This window comes from Pyxicephalus adspersus, chromosome 9 (assembly GCF_032062135.1).
Source record: "Pyxicephalus adspersus chromosome 9, UCB_Pads_2.0, whole genome shotgun sequence".
Lineage (NCBI taxonomy): Eukaryota > Metazoa > Chordata > Amphibia > Anura > Pyxicephalidae > Pyxicephalus > Pyxicephalus adspersus.
Window position 1 is genome coordinate 30756044 of NC_092866.1, and position 26559 is coordinate 30782602.

At 38.4% G+C, this 26559-nt stretch overlaps 1 protein-coding gene across 3 annotated transcripts in view; it reads right to left on the minus strand.

Annotated features, from left to right (window-relative positions):
* DUS2 (dihydrouridine synthase 2) overlaps positions 1 to 26559 on the minus strand; it is a 284746-nt gene that overhangs the window by 11801 nt on the left and 246386 nt on the right. For all 3 annotated transcript variants that reach the window (XM_072423086.1, XM_072423085.1, XM_072423084.1), the window contains one exon: positions 10340 to 10413. In XM_072423086.1, coding sequence (XP_072279187.1) covers positions 10340 to 10413 — 74 coding nt within the window. The remainder of the gene's footprint in view (positions 1 to 10339; positions 10414 to 26559) is intronic.

Consider the following 26559-nt stretch of genomic DNA (forward strand, 5'->3'; position numbering starts at 1 on the left):
TGGTATCAGAATTAAATATCTGTATTTTTTACAGAAATACAAACATTTTTCAGTTTATTTTGATAGATTGCAAGAGTTATAAACAAAATAAACATTTCTGTATACTAAACATAAAAATATTTAATTATGAATCACAGCTCCGTTACAAGTGATATAGGCCTCAAAGTAGAGGCAGAGAGCCCTGAGGGAGGTGCTCCGTAAAAAAAAATTAGACAGTTATTATTATTAAACAGGATTTATATAGCGCCAACATATTACGCAGCGCTGTACATTAAATAGGGACACAGCTCCATTGCAAGATATAGGCCTCAGAGACAGAGTAGAGGTAGAGGGCCACAAGGGGGAGTAGAAGGAGATGCCGAAGGCTGTGAATGTGCTCTTCCCATCAAGGTGTCAGGAGGCCGTGCAGCAGTTGACGAGTAATCAGTACACTCTGCAGAGGGGGTGTTGAAGTCATTGCCGATCCTTTGCTTTATTCATTTTAATAAAAGTGATTCGGGCAACATTTTCTGCAGAGAGCCGAATCCACTTGTCACTCAACCCAGCTGCACTGAACACTCTTTCAGATAACACACTTGCGGATGGCAGGCAAGGATGCGAATGGCATGTTCTGCCAGCTCCGGCCACTGCTCAAGCTTGGATACCCAGTAGCCCAGTGGGTCCTGGCTTTGCAGGTTGCAGATGTCCCATGTAGAGCTCTGGTATTTCTGCATCATGACTGAGTAGCGCTGCTGAGTGTCATTGGCAATTGCTGCAGGACTGGCAGCTTGCTTCCTCTGAAAAAAAGCCTGCAAAGTTTGGCTTGGACAACCTCTACCACTGCTGCCACCCATGCCGCTTAAGGCAGTTGTTTGGCTTCCATGGCTGGTGGAACTGCCATAGGAATCCCTGCTGCTGCTGGCAGCCAGAATGGCTGAGCACAAGTCCCTTACAAGCACTTCTTGGTGGTGCTGCATTTTATTTCCCCTGTATTGGGGCAAGACGAGTTGTTATATCTCAGGCTTGTAACGTGGATCCAGTAATGTAGCAATCCAATAGTCATCAGTCTTTTTTTTTAGGTGTTGTATGCGCGGATCTTTGGCTTTGCACTCCTGCATGAAGGTTGTCTCGTGGCTCAAACTTCCCACAGCTGAAGTAATTGTGGACCCACACTCCTGTGGGTCGAAAAGCAGCACAGGGTCGTCGTCGTCATCGTTCTCCTCCGCCTGGTCTTGCCATCCACGGAACATACCGCCTTGTGTTTGGGTGGATGGATGCCATGTACCCTCAATATCCTCCTCTGCCCCTTCCTCCCCTTCTCCCATGCCTGCAATGTCCTCCTCATCCTTTTTCACCTCCTCTTCGTGGATTTGTGGTGCACTATACTTAGTAGGCACTTAGTAGGCTTAGTAGGTGATGTTTGAAACATCATCTCTTGATCCAGCTTCCGTTCTGTGTCGTGTCTGAGATCCACCATCATCTGTTCCAGCAGGCATATGATGGGGATGGTCACTGACACAGGCCTGATCCCTGCTGATTATCTAGGTCGCCTCTTCAAAAGGTGACAATACAGTGCACAAGTCCTCAATTTGCATCCACTTGCAGGGCTGAAGAAAGGTAGTGTAGGTATACGTCTGAAACAAACAGACTCTGCCACGTAATCCACCACTGCGTTCTGTTGTTCAGCCAGCCGCTGCAGCATTTGAAAGGTGGAATTCCAACATGTGGCCACATCACAAAATAACCGGTGCACTGGCAGGTTGAGATTTCGCTGTAAATCCACCAATCTGGCACTGGCTGTGTCTCACACAGACACACAGTGTCCCTGGAGGAAGAGGTTGAGACACAAGAGTCAAAGGAGGAGGTGGAAGTGGAGGTTGAGGAGGAGATTGCATGGCGATGGGCTCTGGGCGGAGGTAGGTATGCAGGCCTTGCTGCAGCTGCATCTTCCCCTGCTGCCACCAAAGTTACCCAGTGAGCTGTATAGGAACTATATCTTCCCACTCCATGCTTGCTCGACCAACTGTCAGTTGTCAGGTGCACCTTGCCAGAAAATGAGTGCTGCAGGACCATGGACACATTGCTCTGCCCGTGTTCATGCAAAGCAGGAACACATTTTTCTGCAAAATACTGTTGCTTAGCCATAACATACTGTGGGTTCCCGCAGAGGAATGTGTAACGGAGTGCATTGGAGTCCACCAGCCGGTAAGGGAGGTGCTCTAACGCATTCAGCTGTCCAATTGCCGCATTGAATAGCTTTGTTTTGGGGTCATTTGGGCCATATTTCCTCTTGCCTCCAGGATCTAGGGGGTGGAAGGTTGGATGCTGCTAATGCCAACCACAGAAAGATTGGACAACGGGATAGAAGTAGTTGGGGATGGCAATGATGCCTGGTCTTGACTGTTAGCAATGTGACGAACAGCAGCCGATCTGGTGGAGCCTGAAAAAGGTAATGCTCGGCTACATGCCCCACTCAAATTGCTAGCAGCAGCACGAGAACCTTTGGTGGCAGAAGTAGGCAGCGGAGGAAGATCGAGCAGTTTGAGCTTGTTTCTTGGGCGGAGGTGGTCGCGCAGAGCTCTCTGACCAGGTGTTCCCGCCAAGTTACTGGATGGTGGCTTTTTAAATGTGTGCTCATGCAACTTGCTCCAAGTTTGTTTGGGTTTTTGCCATCGTTTCAAGTGTTGAGCGCATAGTTTGCAGATATAGCGCATAGTTTGCAGATGACCATAGTGTTGTCATATGCAGCACATTAAAAAATGCCCACACGGACGAACATGTAACTGGGCCGAAAGGTGCTCTGGAGCTGGTGCTCGTGGTGGCGGTCCGCGGTTGTTGAGGCATAGCTGTGGTGACAGCTTCCGACGATGGACCACTATGATTTGTCTCACTGGTACATGAAGAATGCAAAGTGTGGGCAGCTTTTCCCCTTCTAGGGCGCTCTGCAACCTCCTCCTCCTCTTCTTCCTGCCTATGATGATCTCCTTGTTCGCCCCATGTCGGATCAAGGACATCATTGTCATCATCAGAAGAAACAGTTTCCCTGTATGTGCCAAAAGGAATCGAAAGGAATCTTAAAGGAATGCTTGTAGCTCCGCCTCTCCAACCCCTCGGTGGGACTCCTCTACATACTGCTGTACACGAGACTTTCCAGCCGCTGATAAAGAACTAGGAGGAACAGTTGTATCATGGACTGTTTGGGACACCTGTGAGGCCTGTGTCTGGGATGAAGAGGGGGGTACAATCACTTGACCCAGGCTAGGTCATGTACTCCACTATCTCTTGTTCATGGTGTGATAATAATGGACGCCCACCACCTACAGCGCGCTTCTTGTTCTCGGGTCTGCAGCTAAAAACAAACTCATAATGCTTTGTTTGCCACCTGCCACCCCTGCCAAAGCTGCTCTTTCCTCTTTGGCCAGACATTGTAGAAGTTTTTTTGTGTGGCTTGACACCCTGCAAAATACATTGTAGCTAATATGCTTTACAAAGTGTAAATTTGTACAGTAAGTGGATTTTTTTATTGGGGGGGGGGGGGGATGACACCAAAAATGCAAGTGCGCTGTGTGTGTTTTGTATGCAGCACTTTCCTTCAGTCGGGACGCTTGTAATATGCAGCACAGTATACAAACTATATACTGCAGTATTCACGGCTTCTGTGTGTCGCTCTCTCAGTACAAGTGTGATACTGTGAATGCAGTCAGGGAGGGTACCCTACCTCTGGCTGCGTGTATGTATGTGACTGACTGTCTGTCTGTCTATCTATCTATCTAGCTAACAGTGAAACACTCTACCTAAGTACAGTAGATTTCAGGACTGCACCAATACAGTACAATCCAACAATCTATCTGACTAATAGTGTTAGTGTGACACAATCTAACTAAGTAAAGCACTTTTTTCTACTTTGACAAAGCAAGCCAAGCAGCACAGAAAGGTTGTGATGCTAGCAAATCTCTGTCAGGAGTGGTAAATGCAGGCACGTCCTGGCCTTATATAGGCCAATGGCTGCCCGGTGTGGCATGCAGTGACAGACAGCCAATCGGCTGCCTGCCACAACAAACATGGAGGGGAGCATCCCTGCTGTTATTGGAGAGTCCTAGGCATTATGGGGGAAGTCCCTAGGCATTGTGGGAGGGTCGAATTCGGGGTTTCAAATCCAACAAAATTCGGGTCGGGTTGGCCCGAATTCGAACGGTCATATTCGGGTCGAACATTAAGACGACCCCAATTCGAACAACAACACTACTTATTACCCGTTGGAATCTAATTTTCAGTTTGTTTTTGTATAACAGACTCGAAACATTCCCATTTTTGTCCTGTGTTCTTTGAGGACAATATTGTCTCCCAGTCCAAGTCACAGAGAGCCGCCCTTAATAATTGGAAAATTTGCTCACTTAAAATTAAATGTTTCCTGCTTTCCTGTTTTTGCTTCCTGTTTACAGCTTACACTAAATGAGATCATATTATGGTACCTGCTACCCAGATTCTCTTTTATTTGCATATGTGTTTTAAGCTCTGCATTGTTAGAAAGAACTAGGTCCAGCAGAGTATCATTTCTAGTTGGGGCTTCTATAAACTGTACCATAAAATTATGTTGTATTAAATTCACAAATGTCCTCCCTTTTGCTGTTCCTGTAGTGCCACTACTTCAGTCAATGTCAGGGTAGTTGAAATCTCCCATAATTAAAACACTTCCACTTTTTGCTGCTTTTTCTTTTCGTGCTAGTAGTTGATTTTCTATTTCTTCCTTAGCATTGGGGGGCCTATAGCAGACTTCAATATTAAATTGTGTGTTATTCAACCCCACATTCAACTCCACCCATAATGCCTTAACCCTTATCACTTGTTCCGTCTGCAATTTCTTCTTTCACATTCACTTTCAGATCACTTCTCACATACAGACAGACACCACCACCCTTTCGTTTGACTGTCTTTACGAAAGAGAGTATACTCAGGGATACTGACAGCCCATTTATGCGAAGAACAAAGCCAGGATTCAGCAATACTAACTAAGTCATAATTCTCCTCACTTATTAAGGCTTCCAACTCCCCTATCTTGTTTGCTAGACTTCTAGCATTGGTGAACAGGCTCTTTAAACCATTGCTGCTTTTACCATCATTGTTTGCCAAATCCTTTTGTTTTTTAGTACAATTAGGACTACCATTATTTTTTCTTTTTAGATGTCTACAACTTTCAATTTCAAACACTTCAAGCACAATTTGTTGTCTGGTTGGCCCTTCTCCCAGTCCAGGGGTTTGAGGTGATGCTAAGGCAACTTCTCATATCTAATATGGATGTTTCTGTTGAGACCTGATAACTGATTATCTGATTATTGGATGACCAAGAATTGGGAGGACTTGGGGTTTTGCTTTTGCTTCTTTGGTCCTCTCCAGGGATAGGCTCATCAAATTCAAGATGATGGGATCTGGGGGGATATTTTACATCAGCTAGGCTTAATATGTATTTTCCTAATAGGAAATCCTTATTGCTGGCAGTGTTCTGAGACTCCTCCGTATTTTCTGGACGTGCTTGAAGATTGACCATTTTTTTTTTAAAGGCAGTTTTATCATTTGTCCGAACATGGACCAAGTCAGCTAGGTCATCCTTCAGCCATTTATCTTTCTGGTCCATCACATGCCAAACCCCGACACCAGGGACAAAGGCTGCTTATTTAGTTGAGGTGATCCTGGCAACAAATTGTTCTATCATACTACATTATGATAGAATCCCCTATTATCACCATTGTAGACCGCCATAAACCTTAACCATATCAGATAGATCCCTCTATTATCTTTTAGTGATAACAGAAAAATCTAGGGTTCCATCATTTATTTTTTTTACCTTCATATCTAAATTAAACTTAGTAAGGTTGTTAGGTTGCACACAGGTGGAACCTCTATTTCTGAGAGCTCCTATCACTTCCATTACCTACAGTAACTTATATCTCTCTAATTTTCCTAACTAACCCTTACACATTTTCCTCATAAGAGAAAAGTGCCATTTTCCACTATTCCCACGGTTACACACATACTCCCAATGTCTTTGTCTACATTTTCTCACCATAAGTCCTTCTCTACTGTCTTTGCACTACAGCCCAATTACCTTCTGTTTACCAATGAAGTAGACTTACCCTTTAAATGGGGCTGTACTGTGCAGGAACAGGCAGCACAGAAGGACCTATGTTTGGGAAATGCAAACAAAACTCTCGACTGTAGCCCTTTAGATCTATGTAAGTACAGAGATGTAGAGGAGGAAGGTATATTAATTTACTGTAAAGGTATTCCCCAGTATGTATGCACTGCACAGATAGGCCATCATTTTGGGAAACCGAGAGAAAGGTATGGATAAAAAAAAAACTTTTATAAAATGACTGAATAAATACTGTAGATAAAAAGGTTTTAAAAAAGGAACAGTAAATGAACGCTTATGATAAAGCAATTACTTAGTATATAACTACATACTCACAGAAACAGGAGCACACTTCTATTTAGGATAGAGGGCTATTTAGGAGCTAAAAGTAAGTTTTGAGACCCTTTAAAGTGTCATTGTTTCAACCCTGTAAATTAAATGGCCTCATGCTGAAATCCATCAGCCACTCAGTTCATAAATATACACACATTTATATATATTGTGAGATCACCCGTAGCAACAGGGGGTGTTTCAAATAGGAAACAAGGTTTCCTATTAGCTAGCAATCCAGCCCAACCTAGTGCTGTGGAGGACTCTAAGGCTCTAACCATACATCTTTTGTAACAAAGTCGGTGTCTTTACTCACAGTTCCCAGTTCACCTTGGACCTCCTCCCAGCTCATATAAATAATTTTTTTTTATTTTTTATTTAGAATATTAACTGGTCTGGAAATAAACCGAGGTACTTGCTTTTACTTACCCTATAGACTCCAGATAGGTAACCGGAAAGTTAAAATTAGCACCTTTGCGGATAATCTACTTCTCTATACTGCAAAACATAAAAAGTTTGCCAGCTATCCTTGATTTGTTAACACAATACGGTACTGTATCTGGGGAACTCCATAAATCTAGGAAAATCTAAAGCTTTATATTTGAAAAAATACACTAAGCAGAGATGGAACCATCAGTATCCTTTTGTATGGTCTAAGCACAGACTGAAGTACTTGGGTGTTCTGATTTCCAAACACCCCTCTAATCTTAACCACTCCAATGTTCCCCCACAATGGCTCTCGGTTAGGAGCAATTGCAAAAATGGGCCCCTCTGCAGCTTTTCTATGTAGGATGGATTCATTTTATAAAATAAATCTAATCTTCCCCAAAATTTTATATACTTTACTAATGCCACATTAATAAAAACAATTGGATCTAAAGGGGATTTATAAACTGTTCAAAACATTTATCTGGGCAGGGAAGATTTCCAGGATAGCAATGTGTATACTTCAACAACCAGTTCAAAATGGACGTCTTAATTTCCCAAATATAGAGCTATATAATTGGGCAACAATTACTACATACATTAAGGATTGGATACATGGTACAGCCTGCTATGCTAATGCTTCCTTAGAGCAACAACTGACCCAAGGGACTTATCTTTTTTTTACCTCTTGCATATACAGAGAGAAATATTGCCCCAATCTATCCTTCAGAATCCATTACTGTACTCTGCCTGGTACGTTTGACACAAAATCAGGAATACATTTCTCCACTCCTCCCTGTTCCTTCCTCTATGGCGAAACAAGGATCTACATTTGGATAATGCAGGAACCGCAGGAGAAAAATCAAGGAGACCTAAGAGCACTAAAGGTTTGATCCTCAGTTAATTGTCCGACCCAGAAAATAACTTTTTGGCCATGAATGCATTGTACCCTTCTTTGGGGATGCAAATCTTCACTTATTTACAACTAAACCCTTATGTATCATCCATCATCAAAAAATTACCACCTGTAGATTGAGCCAAGTTGTTTGTGGCCCCCAAATAATGTTAAAAAAGCCCTAAGTGAAGCCTATAATAATTACAGGGTTCACATCTATCAAACGCAGAGCACTGGATTGTACAGATGGATGATACATTCCCCAGAAATCACCCCTAGCGAGACATTACTAAACTTCCGCAGAGCTTTGCAAACTATTTTTTTCCCCTATGTACAGGGAGATGATTGTGAAATTTTTCCACTTTGCCTATATTTTACCACTATGTTCCTATCAGATGGGACTAAGCTCTTCTTTGCAATGTTTGAAATGTGGAAACTTCGAGGCAGATCTATACCAAATGTTGTGGAATTGCCCTAAAATTAAGTATTTTGGAGGATGGTGGTGATGTATTCACTTCCAAATTTGGTGGAATATCTATCATTAACTCCCGAATGTGCAATATTTGGGGAAGTACACTCTCAAGGCACTAGAAACACTACAAGTTGCAGCAAATTTCTCCTAAAAATTTCAATGGTTGCAAAGACCATTCTACATAATTTGATTCTATTGAACCCGCCCTCACTGAAATTATTTCTTGAAAAATTTTGGTTGTATTCCAAATGGAACGGATAGAGGCCTCCTGATCAAAGGAATCCTGGGTTGGGGGTTTCTTTGAAGTCTGGGAATCATATAAAGCTACCCTACCAATTGACATACGAAAAAGAGTTTTTATTTTTTAAATGACTGCCTGGTATCCTTTGTTAGTATCATATTGTTCCATGGCTAATTTGAGCCAAAGAGGGTCCACTACGATACACAGTTTAGTAAGATTTATGTTTATTGAATCACCACATTCTCTACAGTAAAACTTTGCAGTTATAATTTATATTACATTGATTTTTAATTCTTCATCACCAATTTAACCACAAACTGATATTTGTTTTGATTTCTTTCTGTTTCCTACTCTGGACTGGGGGGGGGGGATTGTTGTTGAATACATTATGTAACTGTACTATACTATGTTGTACTTTACAGGGCACATTGTTTTATTCATCTTGATTCCAATGATATGCTACTGTTATTTTCTTTAATACCACTATTTTGTGTCCAATTCATTATGTTCTGTGACAATGTTACTAGAATTTTTACTTTGAAAAACTAATAAAAATATTTTATAAAAAAAACCCTATGGACATAGTTGGTCCAGAGGAAGGAAAAAAAAACCCTGGTACAATTTGCTTCAACAGGGGAAAAAAATTGCTTCCTGATTCCATGGTGCATTCGGATGTTCCCTGGATCAATGGTCTCTGCTATCTTTACTTTATAATACCCAGTTATATTCTGTGCTTCTAGAAAAACATCCAGCTTTTTCTTAAAGCAATCTATAGTAGTTGCTGAAACTACTTTCTGAGGGAGCCTATTCCACATTTTCACAGACCTTACAGTGAAGAGACCCTTCCTTATCTGTAACTTAAACTTCTTTCTCTCCAGACGCAAAGGGTGCCCTTTTGTTCTTTGTAATGATCACTAAGTGAATAATTTGAATGAGAGTTATCTAAATAGACCATTTATATATTTATATTGGGAGATCTTATCCCCCATTAAACGTCTCTTCTCAAGGGAGAATAGATTCAGTTCAGCTAATCTCTCCTCATAGCTCAGATTGAAACTGTTACACTCAGTGTGAATATATTTGGACAGATTAGAGTTTAGGAATTTATAAACAGGAATTTAGTTGGCGATATGGTAGAAAATATTGAAAAATTGAACAATTGGTGTATGGAATATAATTACAATATGTACTCTAACATAAACCAATCTGAATATAAACCAAGGTACCTACTTTCATCTGAAAAAACAGGAAAACTACTAACTTGAGAATAACCCTAGGACACAAAATGTGGCAGTCACTACTAACATTCATAGTAGTAATTAATCAAAATGGCAAAAAAAGTATTGTGAGAACATCCATGGTGTGTTGTTTTTTTAAACAAAAAGAAGAAAGGATTATCAGATGGGCTCAGTCTATTTATCTTTTTTTCCCTTTTTACAGGGTAAAATATTGTGTACTTTAGAGTTAGTTTTGATGGGTCACCTGCTTTTAAACAATATTTTGTGCATTATTCTTGGTCCCACTGCTGCTGTATCTTCATGTAAAGTATGTACCAAGCTCTAATAATGTCTTAAGTGGCAAGAGTTTGTTATTCCCTTTAAATTAGGTCATGGCACCAGGTGTGACCCGAGTATAAACCAAAATTCTTTTTCTTATTTTTTACTCAAGTATATTTGATAATTTCATAGGTCATCCTGCAAACTTATGATTTAACAATTTAAGACTGATTACTTTCTAACAAATAAAATTTTTTGTATATATAGGGATCCAGTTCCAAATTAATAATGCATACAGCCAGTTGACTAAGTCATCGATCACACAATGAAAATACTACTGAATAGGTGCATAATAGGAGTTATTACTCACCATAAGACAGAACAATACTTCTTTTCATTTACTGTGACAACAGAGTGGAAAAACCTATCAAGTGACCTCTGTACCTAGAAAAAAGAGTAACGTAGGACATCAAACATTACATTTTTACAAATATATCACATATAAAGAAACAATTAGTGAGTAAATACATCCAGCTATGACAGAAAAACAGGGATGTCCATAGAGCTATACAATGCATTGTGAATGTATTTAACCCCTCAGTGTTTGCTCTGTTTTATCACATTACAAGCCAGGACTAAAATAGATTTTTGGGGGGTTAGAAATTATTTGACTGACATACAGTGAAGAGTCCCTTCCTTATCCGGAGCTTAAAATTCTTTTTCTCCAGATGAAAGAGTGCCCTCTTGTTCTTTGTAATGATCTCAAAGTGAACAATTTGGACAAGAGTTCTGTAAATGGACTATTTATTATATATAATTACTTTATATATTTATACTGGGTAATCATATCCCCCCTTAAACGTCTCTTCTCAAGGGAGAATAGATTCAGTTCAGCCAATCTCTCCTCATAGCTCAGTTGAAAACTGGTAAACCGAGTGTGAATATGTTTGGACAGATTATAGTTTACGAATTTATAAACAGGAATATTGTTGGCGATATGGTAGAAAATAATAAAAAATGGAATTTAAATAATATATGTACTCTAATATAAACCGATCTGAATATAAATCTAAGTACCTACTTTAATCTGAAAAAACAGAAAAACTGCTAACTCGAGTATAACCCTAGAACACACAATGTGGCAGTCACTACTAACATTCATAGTAGACTGACTGACACACCTACAGTTGATATAAAAAGTGTACACACTCCTGTTAAAAAGTCAAGTTTTTTGTTACATAAAAAATGAGACGACAATAATGTCAGAACTCCTCCCAACTTTAAAGTGACTAATAATCTGTACATGTTTTTGCAAATTTGTAAACCAAACAAATCTATATACAAATATATAAATATTAAAGTACAATATGCTGGTTGCATAAATGTGCACACCCTTAACCTCTCAACCGCTAACCCCGTACTTTTTCGTGCAAAAAATATTTGCAACGATGGATAACCCCGTACTTTTTCGTCTATATTAAAATCCCACTTACCTGGTCCCGCTGTGCTCATCCAGCGTCGGGTCCGTGTTCCAGCGTCGGGTCCGTGTTCCAGTGTCGTCCTCCAGCGTCGGGTGTCCTCTCCTTAGAAGAAAAAGCCAGCCGGCTTAGAAGAGAAAGCCAGCCAGCTTAGAAGAGAAAGCCAGCCAGCTTAGAAGAGGAAGCCGGCTGGCTTTCTCTTCTAAGCCAGCTGGCTTCCTCTCCCCCCTCGTTCTGTCCAGCGTCGAACGCTGGACAGAAAAAAAAAAAATACTCACCTTCTCCCTCCGCTCCTCCGGACACGTCCGTCCCCTTCCTTGCTCAGCCGGCGAGTGCAGTGACGATCACCGGGGTTTCCCGGTGACGTCGCTGCATGCGTCGGCGCGGGAGGGAGGCGGGACGGGAAATTCAAAATTTTGTATTGAGTTCCTTTGTATTGAACTCAATACAGAAAAGCTGTATTGAGTCCAATACAAAGAAATCCTTATATAATATATATATATATAATTGTATAATATATATATAAGCTACTGTACATTACATTATACACTATTTTTTTTTTAAAACTTTTTTTAAAGATTTTTTTTTTAAGGTTTTTTTTATGGTTTTATAAAAAAAAAATTTATTATTAAATTTATAAAATTTTGGACATATTTCGGTGAGTTATGCGGTAATTCAGTGAATTAGAGCCTACGATCCAAAATAAATTTCCATGCAAAAAATGTAACACTTTTTGCATGGAAGTTTGGAAAGAATTAGAATACCCGGCATTTGCGTACGCGTCCCTCGGCGATTCCTGATGATGCGAGTGCATGCGCCCATCGATGGGGGTCGTAGTGGAATATTCAAATATTTTGTATTGGATTCAATACAAAGTCCTGTATCCAAACCAATACAAAATAATACAAAATATATTTATGTGGTTGTCTATAGGTATGTGACGTTGGACACTAGGGAGGTGTTTTAGAAAAATATATTAATATACAGTATACCGAACTATCGCATTTTCAGTATTTTTCATTTATTTATGTATTCTTGTTTAAGCTGATTTTTGTGTATTTTAATTTTAATAAAAGTATTTTTTTTTTACATGATTGTGTGTTTCAAACATTTTTTATATTCATATTATCTACTAGAACCCTGTTTGGACATATTTCTGTAAGGTACAGGTCTACAATTTAAAAAAAAAATTTCATGAAAACCTGTAACGCTTTTGGTACAGAAATCTAGACATCAGTGTAACGCTCAGGTGGTTAAACTAATACTTTATTAAAGCACTTTTTTATTTAATTACAGTATTCACTCTTCTTGGGTACATATCTGCCACCAAGTAAAGAGACCCTAAATAACCCCAAATAAAGTTCAGCTATTTTAGTAGAATTTCCTGACATTTACTTAGTTGCCTGATACAGCAAAAGCCATGGTTCACAGGAAACCTACAAAGCATCAAAAAGGTCCCATTGTTGAAAGGTATCAGGAGAAAGAAACAAAAAATATTTCCACAGCATTGGATATACCATGAAATGGTGATGGCAGTCATAAAAAAGCAGAGAAAATATGGGACCATTATTGACGCTGCCAAGAACTGGAAGGAGTTTTTCTCCATATGTCATGAGTATGGGGTAAGGTTGTAAGGTGGAACCGCTACTTACAAAGTAAAACATTCAAGTCTGACTAAAATTTGCAAAAAAAAAAAAAAAATACACATCTCTTAAAAGCATGTGGGAAAATGTATTATAGTCTAATGAGACCAAGCTTGAACTTTGTGGCCAGTTTTGGAATTCTAAAAGGTATGTTTAGAGAAACAAAGACCAATTTTTATCACCATAAGAACACCATCCCCAAGGTGAAGCATGGTGGTGGCAGTATCATGCTTTGGAGTTGATTTTCATCAGCTGGAACTGGAGATTTAGTAATGGGCGAGGGAGTTAACAGTTCCATATAACAGTTACTTTTGGCCCAAAACCTTCAAGCATCTGCTAGAGAGCTGAAGATAAAGAGGAATGTCACCTTTCAACACAACAATGACCTCATCATAAGAAAAATAAAGTTTTAGAATGGTTCAGTCAGAGTCCAGATCTAAATCTAATAAAAATTCTGTGGGGTGACCTGATGAGAACTGTGTACAAGAGATATCATAACAATCTGACAGATTTGGAGCACTGTTGTATGGAAGAGTGGGCAAGTAATGTAAAGTCAGGATGTTCCATGCTGATAGACTCCTACCCAAAAAGACTGAATTTAAATGAAATGGTGCTTCAACTAAGTATTAGTGTTAGGATGATAAGCAGGTTTTATACCCCCCCCAAGTTATGAAATAATTTTTTGTGGTCTAATCTTTACATCACAAAAACCTGTCAATATGGGGAGCACAGTCTCCCAATTACATGAAAGGTTGGGCTAACCCGCTGAGGCCAAGCATAGGCAACATAACTGCTCTGTCTAAAAAAAAAAAGGTAGAAGACTCTTGGGCACCCAAGATTAGTGTTGGTCGAATAGCTCACTATTCGATACGCCAGCTATTCGCTCGAATAGACAAAAATTATTCGGGTAGTCGAATGTCGAATTCCAACACCATTAGTCAATAGGGGAAAAATTTGGGTTATTTTTCGAGACTTTGTAGAGCTTCTACAGCCTCCAAATACATTTAAAAAGATACATAATAATACATAATACTATTACATACCCCTGTACTTCACATCAATCATAAAAAGGACCTGTCACATCAATATTAAAGAGGATCTGTCACATCAATAAAAAAGTGGACCTGTCTGTTTGTTGGAATAGAGATAGAAACCAGTGACCTAGTTGTAAGTACCGAAAGCATTCCCTACCTGAAGCATCATGAGTATCCTGGATAGAATACCTAAGAACTCTCGATCTATCCAAAAGCAAATAAACAATAGAGTAATTGTGATCCGACCACCATTTACATGCAGATGTTGACTCCCACCCTGAAAGTAATGTTGGGTTATTTTAAATTGGAAGTAGAGGGAGGAATAGGGACATTAGTCCACTAGAATATTTAATTCCATCCCAGCAATGAAACATATGTCGCAAATGCGGGGTTGTATTTGGGGACCTTAGTTTTCCAGGGATCCATTGGAGTGCCCAAATATCCATGGGGCTGCAAATATTTTGCCCAATTTGGACCCACAAGGGTGCCTTTGAGCAAGCATTTAGAGCACATATGGGGGCGAAGTGGCTTGCTTGGTGATATTTAGGTATGTTGGGCACCCTCAGGCCTCCTGATTTCATATTAGCTGTTAATGTTTTCTGGGTTTTTTTGCCATTCCAAACAAAAGACATACAGCTTGACAATCGAAAATCGATAATCCGGTTCTTTAAGTTTTCCGGCATGAATTTAGAATCAAATTTTCAATATAGGAACTGCAGTACAGTTTGTCCACTAATGTTTTGAGAGGGTGCTGTTCTGCAGAAATAGCTGTTAGGTTGTGCTTGCAAAACTAAATACACGTTGAAACGTCCCTGCTGCCTGCTCCCTGGAACTGTGCCAGATGTCCACGGATGCTGCAGGCGGAAGGCTGGTCTGTTTGTGGAGGTAAGTATAAAAAAAAATTCAAAAATCTGGCATTCCTCAGGTCCGGAGGTTCCCGGATTTTTGATTGTCAACCTGTAATTGATTTTTGTAGGTCCTGCAAAACTGTAATGGGACTGGCAACGGGTAGTGTCCTAAATAAGTACAAACAGCTTGGTTAAGAAAGTCATCTTATTGAATTAGATTTCCCAATCCACGATAGTGGCAAGTTTGTTCACCTAGAGAGCATATTTTTGAGTTTGGTTAATAAAGGTTTAAAATTTCCCTAATATAACCAATCATATTTCCAAGTGAGTTTAATACCTAAGTAGTCAAGATACTGATCTGACCACTTACATTTGAATGCACTCTGGATTCCAGTAAGGGTAGACAGGGCAAGTGTAACATTCATAGTCATAGATTTTTCCTCAATAATCACCAAAACCTGATACCTGAGAGCAAACTCTGATAAGAGCATCCCTAAATTTGGAAGGGAGACAGTAGGTTGAGTGATAGTCAACAGAATATCATTAGCACAAAGATTCAGTGTGTACTCCTTCCCACCTACCGCTATTCTGTGGATATTAACATTAGATCTAATCAAATGAGCCAGGGGTTCTAGAGCCAATATGAAAAGTAACGGTGATAAAGGACATCCCTGTCTTGTGCCCCATCTTACTGGGAATATTGAGAAATAGTAGGAAATCTAACATACCCTAGCAGATGCGGAGGAGTACAAATCAGACATTCATGTCATAAACTGCTGTTGGAAACCCCATTTTGGAAGGATATAAAATAAATAATCCCACAAGAGGGAGTCAAACACCCTATGTACATCTAAGGCTAATAAGATACTTGGAATGCTTTTGGAATGAGCCACATGTAGCAGATCGAGAATTTTCTTTGTACTATCAGGAGCTTGTTCACCTGGCACAAATCCTACCTGGTCTTTGTGAAGCAGAGAGGGTAAAAATGTATTTAATCTTGTGGCCAATATTTTTGTTAAAATTTTGATATCCACATTTAACAAGGAAATGGGCCTGTAAATGTGGGGGTCTAACTCATCTTTCCCTGGCTTGGGTATCATTGACACCTGGGCTAACAATGACGAATGAGGGTGTTGTGGATGACTCTTTAGGCAATTGAAAAAATCTGCCAAGTGGGGCGCTAGTTGGTCCTGAAATTTCCTATAATAGAGTACTAAATAGCCATCTGGCCCTGGCGTCCTACTGGCTTTCAGTGATTTAATAGCTGTTTTATTTCCGCTATCAGATATCGGCTGCTAGTTTTATCACCTATCTGGCTAGGGATAGTAGGAAGATGCAATTCAGCAAACAACTTATTGGTTGAGAAGGCGGAGAGTCGTACAAATTTTCCATAAACCGTTCCACAATAGTAGAGGGATTTGCAGTCCCCGTTTCATTTGCTTGTCATAACCTAACAGAATTGAAGCCAGATTTGTTGTTAAGCAATTTGGCCATCATGGAACCAGGTTTGTTGGCTTACGCATAAAATTTCTGTTTAGACCACCAAAGTTGCTTTTCTACATGACTATCCTACAGTAGGTTAAGCTGTCTGCGTGTTTGTTGGAGTAATTTGTATTTGCTTATCAAGCGTGGCTTTCTACCTTGATTTCAGTTGTTCCAGGGAAGAAGTAAGGGTGGAAATCCTTTTATTTCTCACTTTTTTATGCCGAGATGCCATTTGTACGAGATAACCTCTAATTGTTGCCTTGTGAGCATCCAAAAAAGTTATGGGTGAATCTACCATCAAGCTTTATCAGCATTAATTGCAAAATAATGAGTAATATGGTCTCCCTATGTATTCACTAGAGAAAAGAGAACAAAGCATCATTTAGGCACCAGTGAAATTCAGATGATTTGGCAATCAAAGATTTACATGCCATTAGCAATGGAGAGTGATCAGATCGCAGAGTCCCCATAATCTTAGAGGCTGTCACACAAAGCAACAATTGCTAAGGAACAAAAATATGATTGATCCTTGTGAACTTATTGTGGGAGGAGGAATAGTAAGTAAAATCTTTAGTTGTAGGATGAAATTCTCTCCACACATCTATCAAATGTTGATCAGATAAGAATTCCAAAAATGTCTGAGAGTTCAAGAGGATCGATCCTAAATGACCCTGAATTGGGGTTGATGACATGTCCAGTTAACCATTCAATATCAGAAAAGTGTCTCCCATCACTAAGAGGGTGCCTTTTTTATGTGTAGCAATTAATTTAAATAACTGTTAAAAAAAGTTGATTTGGTGAGCATTTGCGGCGTAGTAATTCACTAAAGTAAGTTCCATGTCAAACAGATAGCCTAGTAATAGCAGGAAGCGACCAGTAGGGTCCGCAATTTCATTAGTGCGTCGGAAAGGTGTATTTTTTATTAAAAGCTATCAGAACCCCTCTATTCTTGAAAACTAGCTTGATAAATTTCCTATGAAAATATGAAAGTTGGGAGGATTGTGAGAATCTCGTCTCTTGTAGACAGAGGACATTTGCTTTCAGGGAGGCATAGTAGTTAAATGCCTTCTTTCTTTTTTGTGGGGAGTTAAACCCTTGCACATTATGGGTAACAATCACACATTTTTCAGCCAGTATGGTAAGGTTTGTATAGCGAAAGATGTACAGGAAAATTACATGCTAAATGTAACTTGGACTTTCCATCTAATTGTAATGTGTACAACATTGCAGGATAGACCAAAGGTATGGGCAAAACAACCAAAAATAACAGTGAATAAAAACATAAATAAAAAAACAAAAACACAATAGGCCTAAGGCGGTAGGTCTCTAGCTAGAGAGCTTTACTGTAAAAACAGGTATTAGGCAAGCAAAATAGCATTACCTAAAAGGAGGTGAGGCACCAAACACACCCTGGGCAGGTGTTGCTCTACTAGTATAAACATCTCGCTTTAAAAAGGAAAAAAAATAACTCATTCAGGAACATCCTTCCAAAAGATTATACACTAGTACAAATAGGATTGACCTCCCCCATTGTTACCCTGAATCAACATTTACAGCTTTACAGTCAATAGACCAGGGTCATCCTAAAAACATAAGCATATGAACTAGGATTGCAAAACAAACCGGAAGGGAGCAGAGCCTTATCTCTTAACCAGCAGTGGTTATACAGAGACACTGTGCAAAGCTCCCAGGAAACTGCTTGACTCATCCGGAACTATGAATTTATGGCATGTAAAGAGAAGACAAAACACATCATTCCTGAAAAGACACTTGATTGCATTTCACCAATCGCGACTTACGCAGGGGAGAACTCTTCCGACGACTGTTAGTTTCCCAAATAGAGGTGAGGCGGGTAGACCAGTGAGGTCTTGGTGAGTCTCAACAATAAAAATGATTTGTCTGCTGTCATAGCCTCTCAAGCTCCAACCCTTGCAACCTCTTCTCAACAATTGACTGCCTCCTAAACCCCACACCTGCTTCCCCCACAACTACCTTCTCTGCTGAAGACATAACCGCCTACTTTAAAATTGTCAAAATCATACATATCGTCTCTGCTCACCGTGCCACTCCAACCATATCCACCCCTCCCATCTGTAAATCATCACTAATCTATCACAGCTCTGCTACTCTGGATGAGTCTCCTCTCTTCTCTCATCATCTCCATCTACTACCTGTCTGCTTGAGCCAATTACCTCTGATCTATGATGTGTTCACTCCTCCACCCTGCACCCTGGCTGCTGCACTAACCAAACTATTCAACCTTTCCCTTTCTACTGGTATCTACCCCACCCTCTTTTAAACATGCCATTATTATCCCTATCATGAAGAAACCTTTACTAGACCCTTCCCTGCTTGGTAGCTACCGTCCAATCTCCGATTTTCTATATTTTTCAAACTTCTTGAGCACCTTGTCTATACAAATCTCACTGATTGTCTGAACACCAACTTTCTCCTTGACCCACTCCAGTCTGGCTTTCGAGCTGCCTATACTCCACAAAAACACCCCTTAATAAAGTGGCCGATTACCTCTTTAGAGACAAGTACAAGACAACTTTCCCCTCCTCCTTCTCCTAGATCTGTCCTCTGATTTTGACACCCCATTCTAATCCAAATCATGAACTCCATTGGTATCAGTGACACTGCTCTGTCTTGTCTTTGCTTCCTACCTGTCTGACTGCTCCTTTCAAGTTTCTTTTGATGGTAATTTCTTCTGCTCTCCCACTCTACTCCCTATTGGTGTTCCCCAAGGGTCGGTCCTTGGACTGGTTCTCCTTTCTCTGTACACTTTCTCACTTAGTAGTCCTATATCCTCCTTTGGTTACTAGTAAATTCTGTATGCTATAGATCAAACATGCAGCCAACAAAGGGGACTTTTAAGGCATTCTACAACTAAATGAAAATATATGTAAATATAAATATAAAAACATTTATTGTACAAATTTTAAAAATTATAAACATCTTCCTATACAATAATTAAGACTCTCCATGATTCTAAGATTATAGTTCCAGGCTTTTCGCGGAAAACATATACCCTTTCATCAGGAACACAGTTCATGAGACCTATAACATGATAACATATTTTAATTGAAGTTACAATTAATTCAAACAATAAATCAAATTAACAGAAATTTTGACAATGATTACTAACATGATAATACCTAACATCCAAACATGAATCAATACGATCGGCAGATAGGAGTGGAAATGTGGAACAGAGAAATAGCCCACCAAGTGTGGCTTCTAACCCAGTACATGTACGCTCGTGCAACAGCCTACATAGTTTAAATCATACCATATCAATATAATATATGATATCGAATAGATAACTATCTTAATTATTATTCAGTGTATTATTTTACAGACTAAATGAAAATGTAAAAAACCAAAAGGGTATACCTAATATCCCAAAATAGATGACCGACAAATACTTCAAGTGTAACAAATAACGTAAACCTAGAAATTCTATTAATGCATAAATTATAGAAAAATTTAAATTTGAATGAACACATAATAATTATTCTCGGTGTGTACCAAATAAAGGTTATTAACACAACAATCAACAAATAAATAAATAAAGTTCAACCAATTAACAAATCAATTTATTTTCGTTTACCAACCAAAGGGAAAATTGGTAAAAAAAAGTGATTTTCTCTCAAATTCTTGTTGTCCGAGAATCCAATTGCATTGACTACAGGAACCACATGGATAGGTGTCTGTCATTCCAGGGTCCTCAATAGTATTGGTGTTACTTTTAAAGTGACTACGTACCAGTTTGCCTTTTAGAGAAGGTAGTTTACGATAACTAAATTGTGGGGCCAAACAGATGTTTTTTATTATTTGGATCTGTTAACATAATATGCAAAAATTTGTTACAGATAGATCTGATTTCTTTTTGATTTATTCTTTATTTGCGTTCTGTTTTGTTGAGAATGTTTTTACGACCGAATAGGATATCTATACGTGGTTGAGAATTCACTTTATGATAGGCTTTTTTGATAATTTTCTTACTATAACCACGTTCTAGTAATCTATATTGTAATTACTATGTAACTATGTAATTTTCTAGCTGCTACATTGTAATCCTCCTCATTCAAGCAATTATGTCTTACTCTTAGATATTGTGTGTAAGGGATGCTTCTCATTATTGGGATAGGATGGGCACTGCTGGCCGATAAAATGGTATTACCAGCTGTTAAATTGTAGTTATTAGTTTGGAATTTTTCAAAAAACTCTCATAGTTTCAATTAAGTTTCACTCCAGGTCATAAGCACATCATCAATATACCTTCACCATAATCTATGGCAAATGTATATTGAGGGGGCATCATCTGAAAAAATCTCTCTTTCCCATTCCCCTAGGTACAGGTTGGCGTAGGTGGGGGGCTCATCTTGTCCCCATCGCCAAACCCTGTACCTGGAGGTAAAGGGTCTCAACAAAAAACATTTTGCATAAGAATATAAGATAATAAGGCTGAAATAAATTAGTTCTCTCTGTGTATGGCCTGATTAATTTCATGCAAAAATTTGCCAATTATATGACTTTATTATAAAGAACGTTAGAATATAAGGCTTGTAAACCAAATGCCACTAAGAATGAACCAGGAGGGATATTTAAGTTTTCGATTACTTTTGGAGATTTCAGTGTTTCTTTAAGAAAAGACGATAGTCCCAATACTAAGAGTCTTAAATTTTGGTCTACCAGAAAACTTCCATTCAAAGAAATGCTACCAATAGTTCAGACAAATTTTTGTGCACTTTGGGAAGTGCGTAGAAGGTAGGTATAGTTGGAATGGTATTGTTCAAAAAATCATAAGTATCCCTTTTCTATGACCCCTTCAATTGTGTGCCAGGGTATTTAATTCATAGTATTCACAATAAAATGTATTACCTTACCAGGGGTCACTCGGTACCACTCTTGATTATTCAAAATCTGTAAACACATTTTTTTAAAATTTGGTAGAATCCATCAGGATGACATTTCCTCCGCTATCTGATTCAATGTCTGATCATAATGTTGGTGTTCAATTTGTGTAAAGCCTGTTTTTGTTCATCAGAGGTAATATTGTTTCCCTTTCTTACTTTTAGCTTGTCAATTTCTTCTGTAACTTGTTGTACAAAGGCATAGATGATCGGGTTTTGTCGTAGGGTCTGGAAACTTCTTAGATTTTAGTCTAACTTTCAAAGAAAGCACTATTAGGGAGGAACCTGGGTTTATTTCCCCTTCCAGGATAGGTGTAGAGTAATCCGTCTCCTCTATACTGCCATTATCCCAGAGATCCATACGTTCTCATAACCTCCCTTAGCCGTATTCCTGAGTGTGGGAAATCATGCTGAAAGCAGTAACCCGGAGCCACACTCGGGGTAGCTAAAAACAATAAAAATAAAGACTTACCTGATCCCATTGGTATCCTCGGGCTTCCTGCCTGTCAGATCCCATCCTCGGACTGCGTCCACTTTGTCTGATCTTCAGCTAGCGAGTGCACTGGTGTTCTCTGGGAGTTCCTGATGACGTTGGTGCATGCGTCAGTGCATGTGGGATGTGCGGCGGGAAATTCAAATTATTTTGTATTAGATTCATTACAAAAAAACTATTGAATCAAATAAAAAATAATCATTATAATATATATATATATATATATATATAATTATATTATATGTATGTTATATATGCTACTGTACAGTTTTATTACTTTTTTACTTTTAGTATTTTTATGCACCCTTGTTTTAACAGATTTTTGTGTTTTTTTTTATTTAAAGTTTATTATTAAAACTTTTTTAAATATTGGACATATTTCGATGAGTTATGCCTAAGAATTTCAGGCCTACAATGTAAAATAAATTTCCATGTACCACTTTCTGCGTAGAAATATGGAGAGAATTATATTAATCCACAATCAGGGGAGCACACTTTTTATTGCTTGTGAGCTACTTTTAAAAGTCAAAATGATCTACCAACAATAAAAATTTAGACTTAATAACTCCTGTGTGTAATAGAGTTCATTTTGAAAGGCAGGGCTCTGCAATTCACTTGCGTTGCCTTTGCAATCCATCTGTTGAGCTCCCCTGCTCTAAATTACTCCATTTTGTATCCCTGAAAACACAAGGCATTTCGATTTCCTAGGTTTTTTTTACTTATGAAATACAACCTTAAAAAAAAGCCTATGTGCAATTTAACATAAAGATATAAAAGACAAAACTATATACAATTACACTATTTCATTTCATCTATCATAAAAGGTAAATCTTCCCTAATAAAACGAACAGACTTTAAAAACAAATGTAGGAATAACCCACTTGCTCCTGGGCTCATCACTTACCATACAATCCCCATTACGTGCTGCAAAATCTCATAAGAAACCCTTCCATATTCTTAAATGGGAAAAAGATTTGAACACATTCATTGATAATAACAATTGAAGAGATATATGGACACATACTGTTAAATCTTTACTCAATATATCTATATTGGAAAATTCATACAAAATCCTATATCGGTGGTATCTTACACCATCTCGTACAGCTAAATTTGCTCCTGACTATTCTTCCAAGTATATTAGAATCTGTACCGAAGAAGGACATGAATTTGGTGTACTTGATCCAAAGCAAAGAAACTTTAGATCAAAATATATACCCTTATTCATACTATATTGAAAGTAAATCCTAAACAAAACTGTCTTGAAGCATTAATAAACAAACCAATTTGAAACATATCAAAAACAAAAACTAATTAATTTTATTTTTTGCGCTACAAAAATAACTATCGCAAGTTCTTGGAAAACACCATATTTTAAATATAAGATTGTACTTAAGAAAATTGATATTACGATAAATAAGAAACTAACTTCTATTGTACAAAATAAATGACAGATTTCTGAAAAATTGGGACCCCAGGATAAACTATACTAAAGATCAAAACAAAGCAAAGCAAAGAGAGATTCAAGCAGGGTTTTTGGCACAAACAGTGTATTCATACTTATATACAATATTTATAATAAAACTTGAAAATTGTGAAGGGCCACTGTACAAAACTAGTGGTCGGCAATAGTAATTAGAATCTTGTGATTACTTAATACAATACATAGTAATCAAAGGTTGATTTGAACCACCAAACTATCCTGGGGTTTAAATGTAGGCCAAGAATTCGCACTAGACATAAAACAACTCATCAGCACATATATTGTTAACCATAAATAATATTTGATCATCACCCGACGCGTTTCACCAAGTGTGGCTTCTTCAGGAGTATTATTGACAGCATGCGTTGGTTATTTGCGTGAGTTGTATCTAAACCAAAAAATAATATTTGACTTGAAATTTGTAATAACTAATGCAAGTATTATATTGTAGATGTACAAATTCTAGATTAATGTGCTCTCTAAAACAAGATGGCCTTTGGTATTTAGAGCGCACACCGATATCCAACTATATACATATATATCTGTTTGAATTATTAATTAATAGCAAACATATTTTGAGCCAGTATAAGTAAATGTCAAACAGTCATTAATCAAGAAATAATCACACTTACATGGTTTTGTAGAGTAAAGACAAATGTTTTAAAGTTGTATGCAGGATCAAAGGAGTATTATATCTCCGAAGGATGTTAGCAGTCAAGTGTAGATAGGTTCTTCTATATAGTATAAGTGGTCTTGTGTTCTATATGCTAGGACCCTTACCCTTAAGTCGGGGATCTATACAAAAGAATCAATTATGATTTTGTTTTAAGGAAACAGTATAGAGATACAATGTAAGTGTGCCAATCAATGTAGCATAATAGTATTGTTACCTTGTAAAGTAGATCCTAGGTGTATCTTGTACACCAAATATAGTATTGGTAAGTAATACAGCCAGCACGTGAGATGTGTACAGCAGCAGCTGGAGACCTGGCGTGCAGGGAGATCCCAGGGACGCCGCTCCTTTAATAGGCCGGTGTCTCCAGGATCTCCTCCCCGCCCCACGTGCCCAGACGCTGTGTCTTGGAATAGCCCTGAGGCCACTGGGTGATGTGACGCTGGGGGCGGCACTAGTTTTTTTATAAATATTGTATATAAGTTTGAATACACTGTTTGTGCCAAAACCCCTGCTTGAATCTCTGTCTTTGCTTTGTTTTGATCTATTGAATTATGAGGGTAGGCACTTTATTGTCTTTTTTAAATTAACTGTGACATACTGCCACCATCATTATATTTCTATTATCTAATATTAGGGGCCCACCAAAACCCCTCTCTTCAGTTCACTAGGTGGCCTTTACAAATTCTTTAGATCTATTTGAAGAAATCCCAAATTTATTGGCATATAAGATTCTTTGAAAAATACATTAAGGATATTATTAATCCACCTGGTCTTCGTATACAAATTTTTCCAAGTATCAACCATCCAGAATTGATTCGGGATGAGTGGGAAAACATCCTAACAAAATGATCCACAAAACTTATGAAACTACTGACCAAATACTATAAAAAAGAATTGGAAATTATTGAACGAGAAATCAAAGAAATCTATACTCAAAATATTATGTTGATAGAATCTACTCAATTCACACACCAACACAATCTTTTAAAACAGCATATTGAAAAATTCAATACTGACATCTACAATATAAAGGATAAAAAAATCAAAAAGATAAATGATTTTTCATTCCTAAAGAAAAGTCTATAATTGGGATAAAACTTCAAACAAAGGATCCAATCATCTAACAAAAAATCTCTCCAAACCTCAACTAGTCACCCCACAGGACTCGCTGTCCCACATTCCCCTGGGCACACTAGTACATTTAAAAATAAAAAGCGACACAAAAGTGATCACAGTGATCTGTCCACTCAGGATGCCAAACGTAAACCAATAACGCCATCTGCACCCATCTCCTCCCAACCATCACTATTAACTCCTTATAGCTCAGACGCTACTCCTTTAACAATCACCACCTCTCACTTCCCAGTATCATCCCAGAACTGCAGGAACTGACAACCACCGTTCCTTTCACGAACACACCACCAGGTGCTACACTATCAGCTGGTAATTCACTAGAGTTCACACCCCTTCCTCACCCACCCTATCATATACCCCAATCCGCACCCCATTCAGGCGCTATTCCCAAAATTAAATCACAAGAATCTTTTTTAGGACCACTAACCGAACAGATCCCTTCCCCCAAACAAATAAAAGGCTCAATTCCAGAGTATTTTGCAAATCTCCCACACAGAGCCAGACAATCATTAACCTATCTTCCTACCAATTAAACTCTAAGGAAAAAGAGGTATTACGGCTGGGCCTGTCATTCTGCCCTTCCAGCAAACTAGACAAGTTTGAACTTATTAAGGATATGCATTTATTTGCTAGAAACTTATACTCTTATTTATTTGCTCTTAAACTTATGTATAGCAAATCTTTACAACCTAATGTTCCTCTTGATACATCACAAATTAAAGATTTCAAAATAGATGACTTTAGGATTAGGAAAATTCTACATGAATTATATCAGGAAAGTAATTCAGAAAGTGAACCCCCTCTTCTAGATAAAACACCTATCAAAACGTCAGGAACATCTGTTATACCTATTAAACATAAACAATCAACCTTTTTTCCTTCTCTTACTTTCAACACTCATGTGCAAACGTTTGTTAATATTATGACCAAAAAAATACTGGAATTTGACCCCAGATCCACACACATGGCATCCAACATTACTAAACAACAACAAGCTTTGAAAAACCTTCATAATAACAAACTAATCACAATAAAACCAGCCGATAAAGGCGGCAATATTGGTATCATGGATAATCACCAATACATTCAGATATGTTTAGATATTTTAGCCAATAGAGACTGGTATAATACCATTAATAAAACATAGAATTATACTATTAGGAGTACTACTCTCATTACTGAGGCTCATACAACAGGTATATTTGACAAAAAAACAAAAGAATTCTTATGGATAAGACACCCAGTGATAGCGACATTCTATAGCCTCCCTAGTGCACAAGAAATGCACAAAAAATTATTAAAACCACCCGGGCACCCTATAGTAGCAGGCATTGATTCAATTTCCTCCAGAGCCAGTGATTTGATTGACTCTTATCTCTGACTTTATGTTACCCAAC